Source organism: Meleagris gallopavo, chromosome 5, assembly GCF_905368555.1.
Source record: "Meleagris gallopavo chromosome 5, MGAL_WU_HG_1.1, whole genome shotgun sequence".
NCBI lineage: Eukaryota > Metazoa > Chordata > Aves > Galliformes > Phasianidae > Meleagris > Meleagris gallopavo.
In genome coordinates this window covers 40,600,973-40,617,486 of record NC_139408.1, presented here as the reverse complement: position 1 = coordinate 40,617,486, position 16,514 = coordinate 40,600,973, and the positions used below count along the sequence as shown (strand labels likewise).

General features: G+C 39.5%; 1 protein-coding gene across 2 annotated transcripts in view; it reads left to right on the top strand.

Moving 5' to 3' along the window:
• STON2 (stonin 2) overlaps positions 1–16,514 on the top strand; it is a 70,344-nt gene that overhangs the window by 8,123 nt on the left and 45,707 nt on the right. For both annotated transcript variants that reach the window (XM_085225439.1, XM_010711793.4), the window contains exons 2-4: positions 7,149–7,361; positions 7,852–8,106; positions 14,144–14,341. In XM_085225439.1, the coding sequence (XP_085081565.1) occupies positions 7,274–7,361; positions 7,852–8,106; positions 14,144–14,341 (541 nt within the window). In that variant the 5' untranslated portion in view covers positions 7,149–7,273. The remainder of the gene's footprint in view (positions 1–7,148; positions 7,362–7,851; positions 8,107–14,143; positions 14,342–16,514) is intronic.

Sequence of the window (16,514 nt, the reverse complement as noted above, 5' to 3'; positions counted from 1 at the left end):
TATTGTGGATTGGGATGTCAGTTACTGTAGCGAAATAAATCAACCTTTTGTGAATTAAAGTGAATGTGGGTCAGAGAGAGTTTGTGATGTGCATAGTAATAATGTATGGAAGTCTGGGATCAGTATTTGCTCTCAATTTGTGCAGTAGTGATGGGGAAGAAAATCCACAGATTTTAAATATGCTAGGTAAATTAGCATCTTGCCTGTTTTTTTGTGATTTCCCCCCCCCCCCCCCCCCCCCCCAGTTCAGTTTTAAAGCACTGCTGCTCTATATGGTAAGAGAAACCATAAAGATTTGACAAAGGCTGGTCTTTGCTTCAAATTCTGGTTTGAGCTTGAAGGCTGCAGTTTGGGAAATTATCCTTCTGGTTATAATGCACTTACATGGCCAGAGGCTTCAGTCGTGCTTTGAATGCATACTGCACACAATGTGAGCCATATTTAAAGAGTCCTGAAATGTAGAGTTGCTGACGTGACTGAGAATTTGAATGATCATTGCCAAACATTTTTGTCTAGCATTTTCCCTTAGTTTCTGCCTGTTAAGCCTTACTTGTAATCATTGAGGAAGAAATAAGTAAATTTGATTCTTTCTTTTTCTGTATTTCTTCCCTTCTACACTACCTTTCTATGTTACTCAAGTGCTTGAGACTACAAAGAATAAAGGAAGAGGTTGATGTTTTTCTTCCAGTATCAGATTTTGAAGCCTATTAAATAGTATCATGTCTCATTGAATCTGGTTATGTGTATTTCTAAAGGAAAAAAAAGCAAAAAGAGAAAGACTATTGCCTTCTGAATATCCTGGTCTGAATATCCTGGTGTTGTCTGCAGGAGAGAATCTAAGATGCTCTTTCTGAAAAATAGAGGAGCTTCTGTGTCAGATAAATTGTGAAGTACAGAAAACGACAGCTATTGACTTTTCAGATATTAGACTTGATGCAGATATTCTTGAGGGAGATGCTTATGACTTCCTTACCCACACACATCACCTACAGACTCTCTTACTGTCAGTGGATATGAGTATCCAGCTCAGTAAAACTGAGCTGTGTCTTTGTGGGGCATGGTTTTATGTTCCATTGGATTTTTGTGGTCTGGAGAAAATAAGGGCATTTCAGGTCACCTCAGCTTTAAGACTGGTTCTGTCACTGATTGCAGTGCAAGTTTAGACAGAGCACCTAGTCTGTTAAAGTAAGCAAGCTGTTAATTAGAGTGGTTGCACTTGGCCCTGTGCTCAGGGAAACCCACACCAATTCTCTGTCACCCAGTGTGCCAGATGGCTCTGGTTATCATCAGTAGCACACTCTTCCTCACTTCATCTCTGTCTAAAATATCCATCTGTGCCATCAATCCATGGGATAGTGGAAATGACCTATCTGGTAATGGCATAAAGTAAATGGCCATATTCTGAACAGAGTTCTGGTTGCTGTTTCTTAAGAGTAATCTGCAGTAGGCAAGGGAGTTCCTGCTTCCAGAGGCTCTGGAACTCCACAAGTGAGTCAGTTTGGCTCCCTTAGAGGCCAAGTTGGTCCTTATCTATTGAGAGCTCTCACATGAGTGTTATATGCACAGATAGTGGCTGAACTTCTTCAGCTGAATCTGAAATCACAGAACTCATGTAACAGCACATGTAAATTGGAGTAATTGGGGAACTGGGATGGGTTCAAAAACCTGGCAGAAACTTTCTTAGAGCAATTTATAAGCTAGGGGACTGAATACATGGAGAAAATGTGATATCAGGAAATATGTACAATAATCAAATAAGACTTTACTCCTCTCATCATCTATGCCATTCGTAAGATAATCTTATGTGAGGTATTCAGGCAGTTATTTTTCTGTCATAATAAAATTTGAATTCCCTTACTTCTTTGATTTATTTCAAACATCTTTTTTTTCTGTGTCATTTGTCACTGGGTTTTGTTCTTGCTGTGGCTTCCTAACATACCTAGGATTTATTTTGATGCTTGAGAACAAATTTCCAGTTTGGAGTTTGCTTATTATTCAGGCCGCAATGTGCTGATGGTCACTGCCTATTGCACGCCAACTTGAGAGGAAAAATCCATGAGCTCTCGCTCACTTGGAGATTCGCCCAAGGAAACAATCACTCTGCAGTTCATTCTGTTAGAATTGTTTTGTCTATAGAGGTTTGCCAAACAGACGTGGTCAAAATAAAATTACGTATTTTTCCTTGAGACCTTCCTGGAATCCATAGAACTTCATTGTTACAAAAGCCATGGTCAGTCATGGCTTCTTTGCTGCTCTTTTGACTTAGTTTCTTTTTCAGCTATGCGTAACAGAACGTGTTAACTTATTCCTCTTCCTTGTCATCTTTGACTCCTGCAGTAGCCAAATGAGAACTAGAGTAACCAATTACATTTAGGTCCTTGGGGTTATATGGGAAAGTGTAAGCAAGAAAACAGTATTCCTGTATGGATCACAGGAATTTTTCATGCTATGTAAGATTATATAATTAGTCTATAGCAAGTTTCTTCCAAATTTATATGGATATTACATTTGAAAAGCAAAACTTGAATTTGATTATCTCATTTTTAATTCTTCTTCTATTTTTTTTCCCCTGTTTTCTCTTGTAACTGTAATCTAGCCTCTCTGAGTAGTGGTGATAAGGCCTCCTGCAGCATGCATCTTTCATATGTAACTTGAAGCAGTTGAAGAAATGATCCATAGTCCTTACAGCAATGAGCTGTACTAAGCTGTTTCTGTTGAAGTTAGTTGAAATTTACTGAAGATCAATATCAGAATTTGCTGTCTCACTATGTGAGTAGTTAAATAGTTTGAACAGTGTTTTTGTAAATGTTTCAGTGGTGCCATGCGCTGTTACTACTGTTGGGGTTTGTATACACGTAGTGCCTAATGGTTCTGCCTGAAATGAAGGCTCAACGTACACAGTGCTGGGTGTGAGACCCCTGGCAAGAAGTCATTATGTGACTTGCTCAGATATATCTTACTGGCTTAGCAATAGCAAAGGAGGAGGATATTTCCTCTGTTGCTAGAGCAGAAGTATACAAAAGGAGAGACAAGTAACTGTGTCACGAGAGGAAATGGCTAGAAACTGTGAATTTACATAGATTTGGAATGAGAGAAGGTTTCTAGTTAATGAAGTAGTCTATCATTTTAAAGTGAACATTCATCAATTTTAAAAAGGGATTAAGTAATGTAATCTCATTAATAAAAACATCAGGAGGACTAAATGGCCAAGGAATTTTGTTCCAGCTCAGTGATCTTTTATGAACTGGAAATAACTGTCACCCATTTGTCACATCGATTCACATTCTCCACTGTGAAACTATAATGTAAAAAAGGGAAACTTGAAGCAGAAATTTAGGCCTCTTAGAACTTTGTGACCTTGTGATCAAAGCACTATGCTGGAATTCATAATAGGGATCTTTAGGATCAACACGTATAATATTTAGCTTTGTATTATAGTTATAGTGTAGTAGTAGTCACACACATTCACCAATTTTGAATCACTTTTTTTGATAAAAATCAAATAAATGAGTCCCCTTTTTTCTTCTTTGCCAATTCTGTACCAAAACCTTAATCCACATAATGCAAATCCAGAAATAACAAAATCTAAACTGACATGAATTCCATTTCTGTAATGCTGGCCTGGGAACACTTTGATACATGAAGTGTGTTTTCGCCTCCTTTTGCTTAAGACGTATAGGATAAACTTTTGCTTTAACTGTAGCTCACTTGGAGTAAAGAAGGATCTATCTGTTCCCTTAGCCCTTGTGGGCTCCAAAATTTATTGCTCTAGGAGTAGCTGTGGATGTTTGGAAGGTCTTAAAGGATAGGGAGAAAAACTCCAAAACTCACTTGCAAAGTGTCCTCTACATTGTTAAAGTAATGAGTGTCATTTGTTTTGCTAAGAAATTCAGGTTTATCTGCATTGTCAAATGGATCCCGAAGAGGTAGGCCCCACTGCAGATCGCAGCATCATTTTGTTAATGGAATGTGCAGTCACACTGGTGTCATGCTGGCTAACGCTCCTTGTTTCATAATGCCTTGGCTTGGGATTCTTTTTCCTTTGGGTGATTTTTGGAAAGCCAAAAGAAGTAAAAATGATTTGAGGTGAAGTTATATTTTTTCCACATAGTCTAAGCAGAAGTTAGCTGTACGTTACTCATAATTCTGTTACACGCATTTTGGTCCGGTGATGGGATTAGAGGTTTCTTGTGAAAGCTGAGAGAATCCATACTTTTTTTTTCATCCTATTTCATTCTCAAAATGCCTCTGCTCTGGAAATCTTTGACACTGCAATCTACTCAGGCTACTTAGCAGTTTCAGGCTGCTTATCTAAAAGCTGTGATAACTTTGGTACATCAGCACAACTGCCTTCAGATACCAGACTGGGAAGTCTGTAGAAAATTCCAGCGGTGGGGAAGCTGTATAGCTGCAATATTCATGTAATGATGGACTTAATAGTCTGTTGGGTGTGAAGACCTAAAGGCACATCCGTCAGCTTGGTCTGGATCTTAAGCTGGGGGACCTCATTTCTTCTGCTGTAATCGGAGGGTTCTGTGGTGCTGACATAACAGGGCACCTTGAAAAAACCCGGCAGTGAAGCTAGAGCAGACCAAACAGAACAAATCTAGCTTCTGCCTGATATTATACTGTGAAGTACCTTTGAGTGGATTTAGACAGAATGCTTGTCCCAGGGCAGTAGGATAAAAGAGCTAACTTGTACTAAAATAATGGTGTAATTCTCTCACATACATACATAGCTGAAAGAGTTTGCTTTCTTGCCTTCTTTCACCGCTATTTTCATATGACATTTAAAAAAAAAAAAAAAAAAAAAAGAGTTCTATTGGCGTCTCTGTGTATTAAGAACAAAATAAACTGTTTTCCTGTTTCATTTCCTGTCATTTCATGCTTCTGTCCAGGATTTTCCAGGAGAAAGGAGTATTCAGTTGGTTAGGAAAAGATATCTTTTTACAGTGAGTTAAACAAGCTAAAACCAAAACAAACAAAAGAAAAACAGCCTAAATAGTAACTTGAGAAAAAACAAGTTAGGAAGGTCATCTACTCCTTCCCTCATATGGAGTCCCTGGGACTCAAAATATCAGATCGTACGTTTTCTCTTTGTTTACTTCTATGTTTAGCTTTGCAGTTTCTATTAATAGCACCCAAAATCATTTCTGTGCAAGGCAGGCAAATACATCTGCCCACACCACATGAATGAACCTCAGGCCCCTTGGCATCCTGGGTGCCACACAACTCAGAATCAACTCTGCAGTAAAGCATCTGGGAGTCCTTGTGGACACCACATTGAACAGGAGCCAGCAACGTGCCTCTGCTGCTTGGAAGGCTAATGGTGTTTTTGGCTGCATTAGGTAAAGTGTTACAAGACGGTCAAGAGATTTGAGGAGGTGATCCTTCTGCTTTGCTCAGCACTGTTGAGGCTGCATTTGAAGTACTGTGTCCAGTTCTGGGCCCTTGTACAAGAAATATGGACATACTGGAAAGAGCTATTATGTGAGGAGAGGCTGAGAGAACTGGGACTGCTCAGTCTAGAGAAGGTCAGGATTGGGACCAGATGAACCCACTGCCAACCACAACCATTTTGTGAATCTGTGAATGCAGAGCTCCTGCCATGGGAGCGGATGAGAACTAGGCTGGGGCTTACGTACAGGCTGTTTTCCCAGCATTAGGGAATGATGGGGGGTTGGCCATAAGGTCTGGAATGTTTGTAATGAAAGGAGACCTACCTTCTATCAAATTGCCTTTAACCATCAGCATTCCATCTTGAGGAACTCTTCTTTGTGTTTATAGGAAACTGTCCTTGATGTTCAATTTCTGCTTTAGAAGGTCAAGTTTTCAGTTTAAGACAATGAACAATAACCCATGAAATCTCTCTGTCAGGTGTCAGACTATTTTGTGACTTTCAGACTTCAGAATTCTTCAGCTATTTGAGCAACTCTTATGTGCTGATGGATCTTTACCAGTATGATAACTTTGAGGCCCTAAATAGAATAATCATGGAATGGCCTACTTCCTGTAGAAAATCCTGTAAGAGTCAATGTATTTAACTACTGTTCTGTTTTTTGGACCTAGACACTGTTCAGAGTAAGAAAAAAATCTCAGTGTTTGTTCTTGTACAACAACATGAAGTTTCACCAAAATAAAATAAGTTAGGTGAGAGACAGCAGGCAAAGAGATGCCTCTTAAAGCCCTTTAAAATAGCCAAGTCTGAGTTTTAGTATTCTGAACCACTCGCATACCATAGCAACAAGAGCTTCAGTACTTGAGATGATTAAGGGCAGAACTCGCAGTCTTTCCTAGATACAGTCACTAGTCTTCTGAATTTTGAAGTAACCTGCATATCTGAAGCAGTCATGCATGTTTGTAAAAGGAGAATTTCACTCCCCAGCTCTGAGTTTCCCACCTATTAGCCAAAAGTCAAGCACCCTTGGCAGTGCCCTATCCACTCTGGAAGATTCTCAGATCTGTGTGGGGTACATCCCATTGGAGTACATCCTAATTAATGTTGCCACTTCTGTAGAAGTATTTGCTGGGTTGCAGCAAAATCATGCTTAACTCCAGGCATGATTTAAGACACTGTGTTTTAAACTTAAAAGATAACTTTCCAGTCAAGCAGGAGAATTGGAAGTGCAGCTAAAGAAGTGAACATCCTTTCATGCCTTGACTGCAAAGACGGTCATGAGCAACCCATCCCAGTTCCAGAACTGGCTACATAAATGTTATCAAAAATGAGACTTGTGGATTATTGCCAGTTCTTGAGAAGGATCAGATTTTGTACAACAAGATGAACAAGAATGTGGCAATATGTTGGGACGGGGATTAAGTTGCATCATAATGAAAATCTGCCAGACTAGGGCGAATTCCCTTGTAACATCTCTTACTGGGTTTAAATGAGGCAGTTCCCTGAGTTTTTATGATGGGCTGTTTTAACATGAGGATGTTTGAAGATGCTCAGATGCTTTAATCAGGGAGTTGCTCAAGTATAGCCCTCCTCTTGACAGAAGTGACATTCCTCTGTCAAGGATTGCAGCATTCTGGTATTACTGTGCCTGAGGTAAATAATGTGTCTTAATAGTCTGTATTATTAAAATAGTAGCAATTGTTTTTGAATTTAATCGTCTAAAAGTTATGATTTAATCTTTTCTTAACAGCATTTGAAAAGAAAAGAAAGCACAAAACAAGTGTTTTCCTCTACTGGTTCATCTTCACTGTGCCTCTCTCCCCTTCTGCTTCCTTCTTATAACAACTGAGTGAAGATGAGTAGCCTGCTGTTAATATGACGTCTCTGACTAGTGTCATTGCCTCCCACCAGTCTGAGTGGGTGTCCTTCACCGATGAGCTGCTCCTTCCTGTTAAGCCACAAGGTAAGAGAACTCTGATTTCCTTTGAACCCTTTAAGTCTTTTTGTTTTGAATTATACTGTCATATATGCAGCGCCACGGAACATAACATTGTACCGTATGGTGCTGTAGATCCTGCCTGCTAAGTGGAAGTGGTATGTGCAAAGGTTGAATTGTGCCTTATTACCCCAGTATAATAGGAGAACTTGGGCCAAAAATGTTGGGCCAAAAAAGCTGTGCTTTTCCCAGCTCTCAGCACAGATCCATTACAAGGTTTGAATCCATTCTTGGATGTGCAAGACAATATCCAGCTGACCACAAAAGAAGTCTTACCTACTACACTTAAGTACAAAACTAAGCCCTGTGTTAGGCTAAAAATTTTTGTTAGGTTAAAAATTTTATTAAGTGAAGGAAAAAAATCTGTGTATGTTTAATAGCAAATTTTAGCGATTTCAGTAAAAATAGTGAAGCAATTGTAGTTCTTACCAGTCTTTCTCTTTTGTGTCTATTTCAGGTAGCACTGAGGAACCTCTGGAAAAATGTTTTTCTTCCTCAGATACTTCCTCAGAAGAGAATCGCAATGTGGATGGAGAATTACAGGACATCTTGCGCACAGAGCCAGACAATTCAGGAGACAAGCCAAAGGAAGATTCTACAGTGCTTGAGAACCACATGTGTCCCAAACCTGATTTACTGTCATCTATCAGAGCTTGGGTTCAGTTTGAGGATGCACCATGGGCCAATGCTCCACCAACTCACCCACAGGCAGGTGAGGCAAATGCATGAAAAAATCCACTCCAGTAATTTAACAAAATACAGTGAGACTTGCCAAATATTTTCCTTGTTGTTTGGTTCCTCAAAGGCTTAATTTTGATTAGTTTGTACTGTATTTTAACTCAATTCATGTCATCAGAGTTACCAAAAGGGTTTACAGTATTGTTCTGGATTGACCTAGCAGCATAGTCTTAATGTCTCCACTGAAAGAAAGCGAAAAGCTTCTTGTGATTCATTCAATCTTGGAGAATACCAACATATATTCATGGAGAAACAACGTAGTGGGGTTTATAGTAGTCAAGTTTCTTAGGTACAAGTACGAACAGCCATCTGAAAGGAAACTGTGCTATATTTGCCCCTGTAGACTGGAACTGGAAGCGTGGTGATTGCATGTTGTCTTTATCCTCTCATAATCTCCACATCGCTTTTGCCAGAAGCTTGGAATTACCAATAGCTAGCATGCAGTTCTTTTTGCTTCCTTTTGATGCTTGAGCAGCTTGAAATTTACAGACTAGAGAAACTGATCCTCACTCCAGGACTGCATGTGATTTTGCTCCAGTGCAAAAGTTCTTTCTGACACACTTCAAACATGCGTGCAAAGCCTCTGGGTTACCTACTCAGCTTGTGCTAACTGATACAGCTGTATGAGATTCCAGCTTTTCTGTATAAACACACTTCTGTCCCTTCTTAGACGAGACTATTGAGTAATTGCCCAAGGAAAACATTAGTTGACTACTTGTTTAAGGTGAGATATTCTCTTAATAACTGCACTTGTGTACTTCTAGTTACAAAAGTAGTTTAAAAGTTATGGTTTTCTGTTCACTGAATCCACTAAATGCTCTCTGCAACATAAATAGCACTTCTGTCAGAATACTTGGACTGGCAACTTTATGTTGGGATTTGAGTTTTTTGTTTTCCATCTGTTCTTTGTATGGGTCTTGTCAGCTAGTCCACTTGAGACAGCAGTCCCACCTTTGTGCAGGAGATGTGGGGGAATATTCAGGCAATGATTTTCCTCGTAAAGTCCGCATAAGACCTTTCTATGTTTATTTCTTGATTGGTCTTAATTGTAAATATTCATAGATCCAGATGACAAAGAAACAGTAACACCCGTAACTGTAAAACTGAGTTGCTTTACCTCTGTTAGCTAACTTCATGATAACGTAAAATAGTTTATTGTGAAAGAAATACAAACTCTCCTACTTTCTCTTATTCTTATTCATACAGATACATACAGATGCATACTTTTTTGAATGGATCTGTTGGTTGCTATTAAACCACATTTCCTTCCTCCTGTGGCATCCTTGTTGACTGGAAAACCTTAAGCTCACCTTCTTATTAAACAACAGAAAACCTTTGCTCAGTCTAAATAAAGCTTGCCATTAACAACAACAACAACAACAAAAAAACTTCCCTAAAACTAATTTAATGATTTGTTACTTGTTTTCCTGTACTTACAGGAACGTGGCCCGGTTTCAAGGTCTGTGCTTAGCAAGAGCAGTGCCTCATGGTTTGTACTGAAGTCACAGTACACTGATCATAGGCAAAGCCCTTGGAAACCTAAAAGAGGTGGTCAGGGAAGACTGTAAAAAAACACAGCTGTTTTTGAAGAAGGAACACACCCGTTGTTGCCCTTCTAGTGCTTGGCCTAAGTAAAGGAATATTAATACACTCCAACACTGAGCATCAAACTGAGATTAATGGGGGAGGATGGTTCCCCTGACAGGCATAGCAGGAGCCTTGCTTTGTTACTCCCTGTAGTCACTGTGTGGGAGGCAGTGTTTCATTATTAACTGCATGGGAAGCCTAGGGAGACTTTCTCTAAGAAGGGGTGATGTGCATAACCTTATTTTAAAATCCATATTTATCAGCTAATTCCACTCCTGCTCTGGACCTCATCTTTTAAGAGGCCCAACCAGCACAGCTGACAGCCAGCAAAGAGAGGTCACACCGCAGAGGAGATGACAGCTCTTTGTCTCTGGCTGTCTGCTCTGAGGGGGCCTTGACAGCAAGATGTACGATAAGCTTCAGCTTTGTTCCCAATTAATTTGCAGGTCACATCTTTTTTTCAGTGGGTGGCAGCAAGGCCAGAATCTTTCTGTTACAAGCACGGCACACTGACATGCTCTTTGGAAAGCTGGTGGCAGTGACAGCAATTGTTCATTTCCAGCAGCAAACAGCCCACATGAATACAATAGCCAATAGCCAGTCTAGGAGGGGGGTGGGGATAAACGCCAACTATTAACAGACAGATTGCTGTGAGGAGGACGGAGGTGTTTGAAACCTGTTTCCTGTGTTGGCAGCTGTGAAGTGCCTTGTCCTGAAGCCTCAGCATCCCCAGCTCTGCTCCTGTCAGGGCTCCAGCACTGGGAAAATCATCTGTTTGTCTCTCCACACTGAAGCATCTGCTCAGCTGATTGGACAGTTAACCAGAGAAACAGCCAGGCTGCATAGAAACACATTTTGAAAATGGCTTACAAAATGAGTGCCCTGAGAACAGAGGGCAGGTCCTGGGGGGAGGAGCGTGCTACTTCCTGACCTCAGTGCCATCGTATTGCTATACACGTTCCTCAGAAAGAGAACCTTTGTCCCAAGGTGCTCACCATCCAAAAAGCCACTAATTTAAAAGACAGCTGCCAAATGGTGATTATCCTGTACGTAGTATGTTTAAAAGAAAAGCAAGCTATAATGCTGGATCCTTGTTTTGGCAAAAGTGACAATATTATCAAGGGAGCAGAAACTAGGGATAAGAAACAGCACTGAAAGCATGGACAGAGAATATAGAAAGTAGAAGAAGGGTTAAAATGTGAGGTGCAAAAATGATAAGACCATTATTTCCACTGTAAGGCTCACACTCTATTCATTTATGACATTTCTGTAAACCTTTCAACCGTGTTCAGGCAGAGTAAATGCTTAGCAAAATCTTTCTTTCAGTGTATATCTGCCTTTCAGGTTCATGCGTAGACAAATGGCAGCTGCAAAATCATGTGGCTTTCTCCCTGGGAAACAGTAGCTCTTGAGTGAGGCCATAGAAATATTTAGTCTCAGAAATGATGCACTGTGCTTTTCTTTCTTCCACATCTCCCTTTTGCTGGAAAAAAAAGAAATCTGATTTTTCTCATAATTATTGTCTAGCTAGTCAGGCTCGACAAACTCACACAGCAAAAATGAAAACTGGGATTCTAGAATCACCCAAATACTCCTATCACAAACATTACATAATCAGCAAATGATCACAGCCAGCTGGTGACAAACATTTGCATTTGTTCTACAGCAGGCCTTCAGCTGCAATCTCATATTCTATTGGTGTTAGCTGCATTCTTGAATTCAATTAGGAATTTGGCAAAGCACCAAAATTAGAGCAAGGCAAGATCTGTCAATCATCTTCTCCATCCCCCCACTCCTTCTTCCCAAGAGCTTTGTCTCCATGGTTTTAAATTGCTCAAGCTGGACTTGCAGAATGTCCCTTGTGAGACTGTCCCTCAGTAAGGCACATCTCAATTTAATCATTTTGTGCTGTTCTGTCTGAAAATGGAAAGTACACACAACACAAGATCAACTGAAAACTAGACAAACTGTTGCTGAGATCCTGTGTAGAATGGATAGGAAGGGAAACAGCACTGATGCTAACAATTTTTATTGGAATACAGTGCAAGAGTCAAGGAGTACGTTCTCAAAGCATCAAAAAGGAACTAATGCTTAAAAGTAAATCTACTGATTAGTAGATTAGTACTGAAAGCCAAGCCAATGTATTAGGAACAAATGGATCAAGAAAAGTAAAATGCAAACAGAAGGAAATATTTATCACTTTAGGAAACAATGATGTGATTTTTCATGTGCTGTGGGATTTGTAATTTAGTGACAATTTTGGCACTGATCTTAATAACAGATCTGCTAACTGATCTGCAATAATAGATTTCTGAGAATTGCTGTAATTGGATGGTGTTACCTCTGCATCGACTAACATCGACTGAATTCCAAATTAATAGGAAAAACAACTACACCATTTAGGAATTGTTTCAGCAATTCAAGAGGCTGGAGAGTAGCAGGAGCATTGAAGAGAAGCCTAAACATGTGGATATTTACTTCAGCTTATCTCACTTTCTGAGATTGATAGTTGTTTGATTCAGCATGGGGAAAATTTTTCCAAGGTTGGGAACCCAGGACAACGGTAGGTGGAATTTGGCTGTTATAAGGCTCTAAAGAATGCCTATTACGGTAAAATCTCTCTGATTGCTATTTCCCAAAATAAAATACACTTTCTTGGAAGAAAAAAAAAAAAAGGTCTTCTTCCAAAGTGGTACAAATTACCTGGAGTGAAATTAATATATCAAAGCTTTCTGCAATGATGTTCCAGTTAGTCTCCTTCATTAGGCAACACTTGTTTTTAGAAAACAAATTAACAAAAAGATTGTTATTATTACATAAGTATATGAATTATCATGTATCTTGTATGTTAAAAAAAAAAAAAGTAAAAATTAAGTATCACTGCAAATTTACATCTAAGATCCTTTTTATAAAACTCACTTTAAAAAAATAAGATGACCGTTGCTACTGGTTTGCATATTGAGATCAGAATTTAAGCTTGTCTTTTGTGTCCACATGAAGCATTCTGTCCATCAAAGCCACTTCAGGTGAAGTTTTGGGGTTGATTCATCAGATACCTCAAAGAATATTTAACAGAAGGGCTGCGTCTTCGCAGACATCAGCACAGTGCAGGACTGCTGGATGGAGAAGTGGGGATTTTTTGGTTGTGTTGCTGTAACATAACTGTCAATGTCTGTGATAAGGAGACATCTCCTAACTCTCGGCTCCTCTTCTGCTACTCCGAAGCAGCTCAGCACGTAGCATCACAAATAGATTACTGCTTGCTTTCCTAAGCATAATAGCACAGCTACATAAAATAAATTTGCACTTCTGAGCTGGTAAGCCTACAAGCTCTGTTTGCATAGTCTCTCAATGCCCACAGAAAATGTATGCTTCCATAAGAAGGTGGTGTCCCATCACACTGTTTTTATAGAGCAGAGAGAGAAATCCTCTGGAACATTAATTTGCCATTTTCTTCCAAAGTGTTTCTCAGCCTCATAAATGTTGGTTATGTATTACATGCTGAAATGTGAACGTATGTATCACTTAGTTCTATAAATGCTGTTTTTGAATGCATTTTCATCTTGTTAATTTAAAAGATAAACATAAATTTACTAAATTAGAGAACAGTTACTATGCTGAGATTAAAATAGAATTTGTCACTATCAATGCACTTTTCCTAAGTATAGGAAGAATTTTTAATGCTCTTTTTTTTTCCTCCTCCCTGGAGTCATCCATTGTTCCTAACATCTGAGTGATATGGTGGGCAGATAGTTTACAAAACACATTCGTAGTATTGGACATATATGCCTGTTTAATCAACATGAGATGATGGTTAAGCATAGCTTACTGTTTGAAGTGTAACTTCTGGCAAGTGAGTAGAATGAGATTTTGGCCTAAACTGAACAGAAATATTATGAAGTTAATTCAGATTCAGAAAACAAAAGCCATTTCTATTTCACATCAATAGGTATGTGCTACTCCCACATGGGACTTTCTTAAGTCATCTTTCTTAAGATGACTGCTACGTTTGTGCATGTGTCACTGATGCAGATGCTTAACTAAATATAATAAAATAACTTTTTGATACTCTAAGAACTCCACTCTGTTGCACAACACAGGTACTCAAATCTTTTCAGCAGTGAGAGAAACATGAAATCTAACTGCTCAGTAACACTGCTGCTTCTACAATGCTTGAACAACAGGAAAGCCAGCAGCTGCCAGCAGTATGGAGTGCAAGGCACACAATGGAAAGTAACAGTGCCAGGCGCTAGTTAAGTTGCTGTGTGTTGTTAAAAAATAACCGTGTTGCTGTGGTTGGTGGAATTTATATTTACAGAGTCTCAACAGGGTCCTGTACTGTACTTTTGGAATAGCTGTGATCATCTGCTTCTGAGTGATTGCCTTGCAAATCTCACTGGTGCCTGTTTGTTTCCTGTGCCCAGTGTCTCCACCAAAGGCACCCAGCTGGACTTCCCCCTCCTCCAGCTCTTTGGAGAGGCGAGCCCATGCATCAGAAAGCAGCTGGACGACCAACTCGGAGGACACCAGCAGCCCCAGCATTGCTCCCTCCTACACAGATCTGCAATCAATTAATACTGAGGACCTGACGAGTGGTGGAACATCTGCAGCAGATTCAGCTGGTAAGAGGAAAGTCTTCAAGTTTTTCTATCTCAGTATTTTTGATGTTACTCAAACACTGTTCTCAGAAGTAAGATGCAGGGAATAGATCCAAAGCAGAAGAAGCTCAAGGGTTAGGCAGACTAATACCTTTTGCTGGTTCAGTTCCCAAGTAAGCACACCTGGAATGACACACCCATGCTTTGTGCAGACTCCCAAGGCAATTCTTGGAGCTTCTACAAGCACCTGCAGTACCTTGGAAGGTATCCAGCCCACTCTGAGGAAGGTAGTGGCTTCCCAGTCTGATGAAAACCAATTTGCTTCTACCATAATAGCTCAGACATGTCAGCTATTTAATAAAGTATATTTCTCTCAGGTGGTGAATGTAACAATGTGTTGGGAGAATGGATTTCCTGAACCTCACTGAGGGTGTATGTCCCCTTCGTAAGATGCACAGGATCACCTGAATATGAAATTATTCGACGGTTCAGTGAAACAGGACTGGACATTGAGGCAGGTGTATTTGCTGATAAAAGCATACAAAATGCTTAAGCATCAGCTGCAAGTCAAAGTTCAGGGCACAGGTCTTTGTATGGGGACAGATAAAAGCCTGAGTTAAGTCTAAATGCAGACATACATGGAACTGAATCCCATCAGTGACAATGTGCCTCATAGTGCCCATTGTTTATGTTAGTCTCTAAGTGGGTAAGACTGGCTGACAGTCAACTTTCTCACAAATTGCACAAAATTTAAGAGTAAAACAGCCCCATAGGCTTTATCTAAAGTGTGCCTTTATGTAAAGTGTTAACTCAAAGATACCTGAGGAAGATGGAAGAGACCTGAGCAATCCTGAACTGAGAGTTTACCCTCACTGGGGGCAGGGTGGCGGGGGGGTGCAAAAAGCCTCCCAACAGATGGAGTGAGGATAAGATTAGTGATATCCTGTAAAGACAATGGATTTTACAGCAGCAAAGGTAAATACTGCATGAGCAGAGCTGGAAGCAAGGATTTGCTGTTCAGTCACAGTGCATCTGGCACTTTATTGTCTGTTCTAGTTTGATCTTAGGCACCGAGAAGCCTTTACAGTGTCTTTGTCAGTCTGAAGGGCCATTCCAGCCTGCAGCAGCTAGCCAATAAATTTGGATCAAGTGATAGCAGACTGTCCATATAACATGGACATGTTTATACGATTCTAACAACAAGCACTTTACAACCCCACGCAGCTGGGGTTTCACAGTGTTGGGAAGCTGTATTTGGTGCTGGTAAAGGGGTCTATTGCTTCAGAACTTTCTACCATGCACTGCTACGTTGCTCAGCTTGGATCAAAAAGCATTGAAAGGAGCAGGAACTTGTGGTATTTGTGCTGTGCTCTGTGAGATAAGTAACACAGGACATCTCTGTTACTGATACAATTGAAGTATTTATTCATTCTGAAATGGATGCCTGCCTCCATTTTCAAAAAAGGCCAAATGTCTACATGTAAGCAGAGCAAAGGGGAGGCTGTCTTGTAGCTATGATTTGAGATCTGAAAGCCTTGAGATCTGTTCTGAAGTTCTGAGGTGAGGTGCATAAATATCTCACCAATAAATGTTCTGCATTAAAACAGTGTCTCCCTGACTCAGCTTGCCTTGGATTTCTGTGTGTCAGTGTACTTCTCTAAAATAATTTTAATTATATATCTTAAATGTTGACTTAACTATAAGATAAATCTTATATATAAGGTATATACATATTTAACAAAATAGATAAGATCAGTTATATATTTTTTTGTATTTAATAGAACAATAGTCTGTATTACATATAACTAAATTAAAAAGTTTATATATAGTTACATAATCATAACAGTACATGATAAATATGTATATGATGTCTATCTACATGTCTAAATTTCTATAAATACACATGCATAGAATTATCATAGAAATATAGATATAGGATATATATATATGATATAGACAGATATAAACATTACATATTTATCTATCTACCTGTAGGTGAATAGATATAGATGTATGCATGCACAGCCTTGTTGATGTATGATATATATCTTAGGTGCTTTGTTGTCAGTTCTGTAATAGTTTCTGTTCTGATTTGTATCTAAGGAGAGCTGCAAACAGCAGGTTTGTTGTTGACAGTTCAGCTTGCTGACCACTTGCACTGTTTGGCACTCTCTTAAAACTGAAGGACTATTGGGAT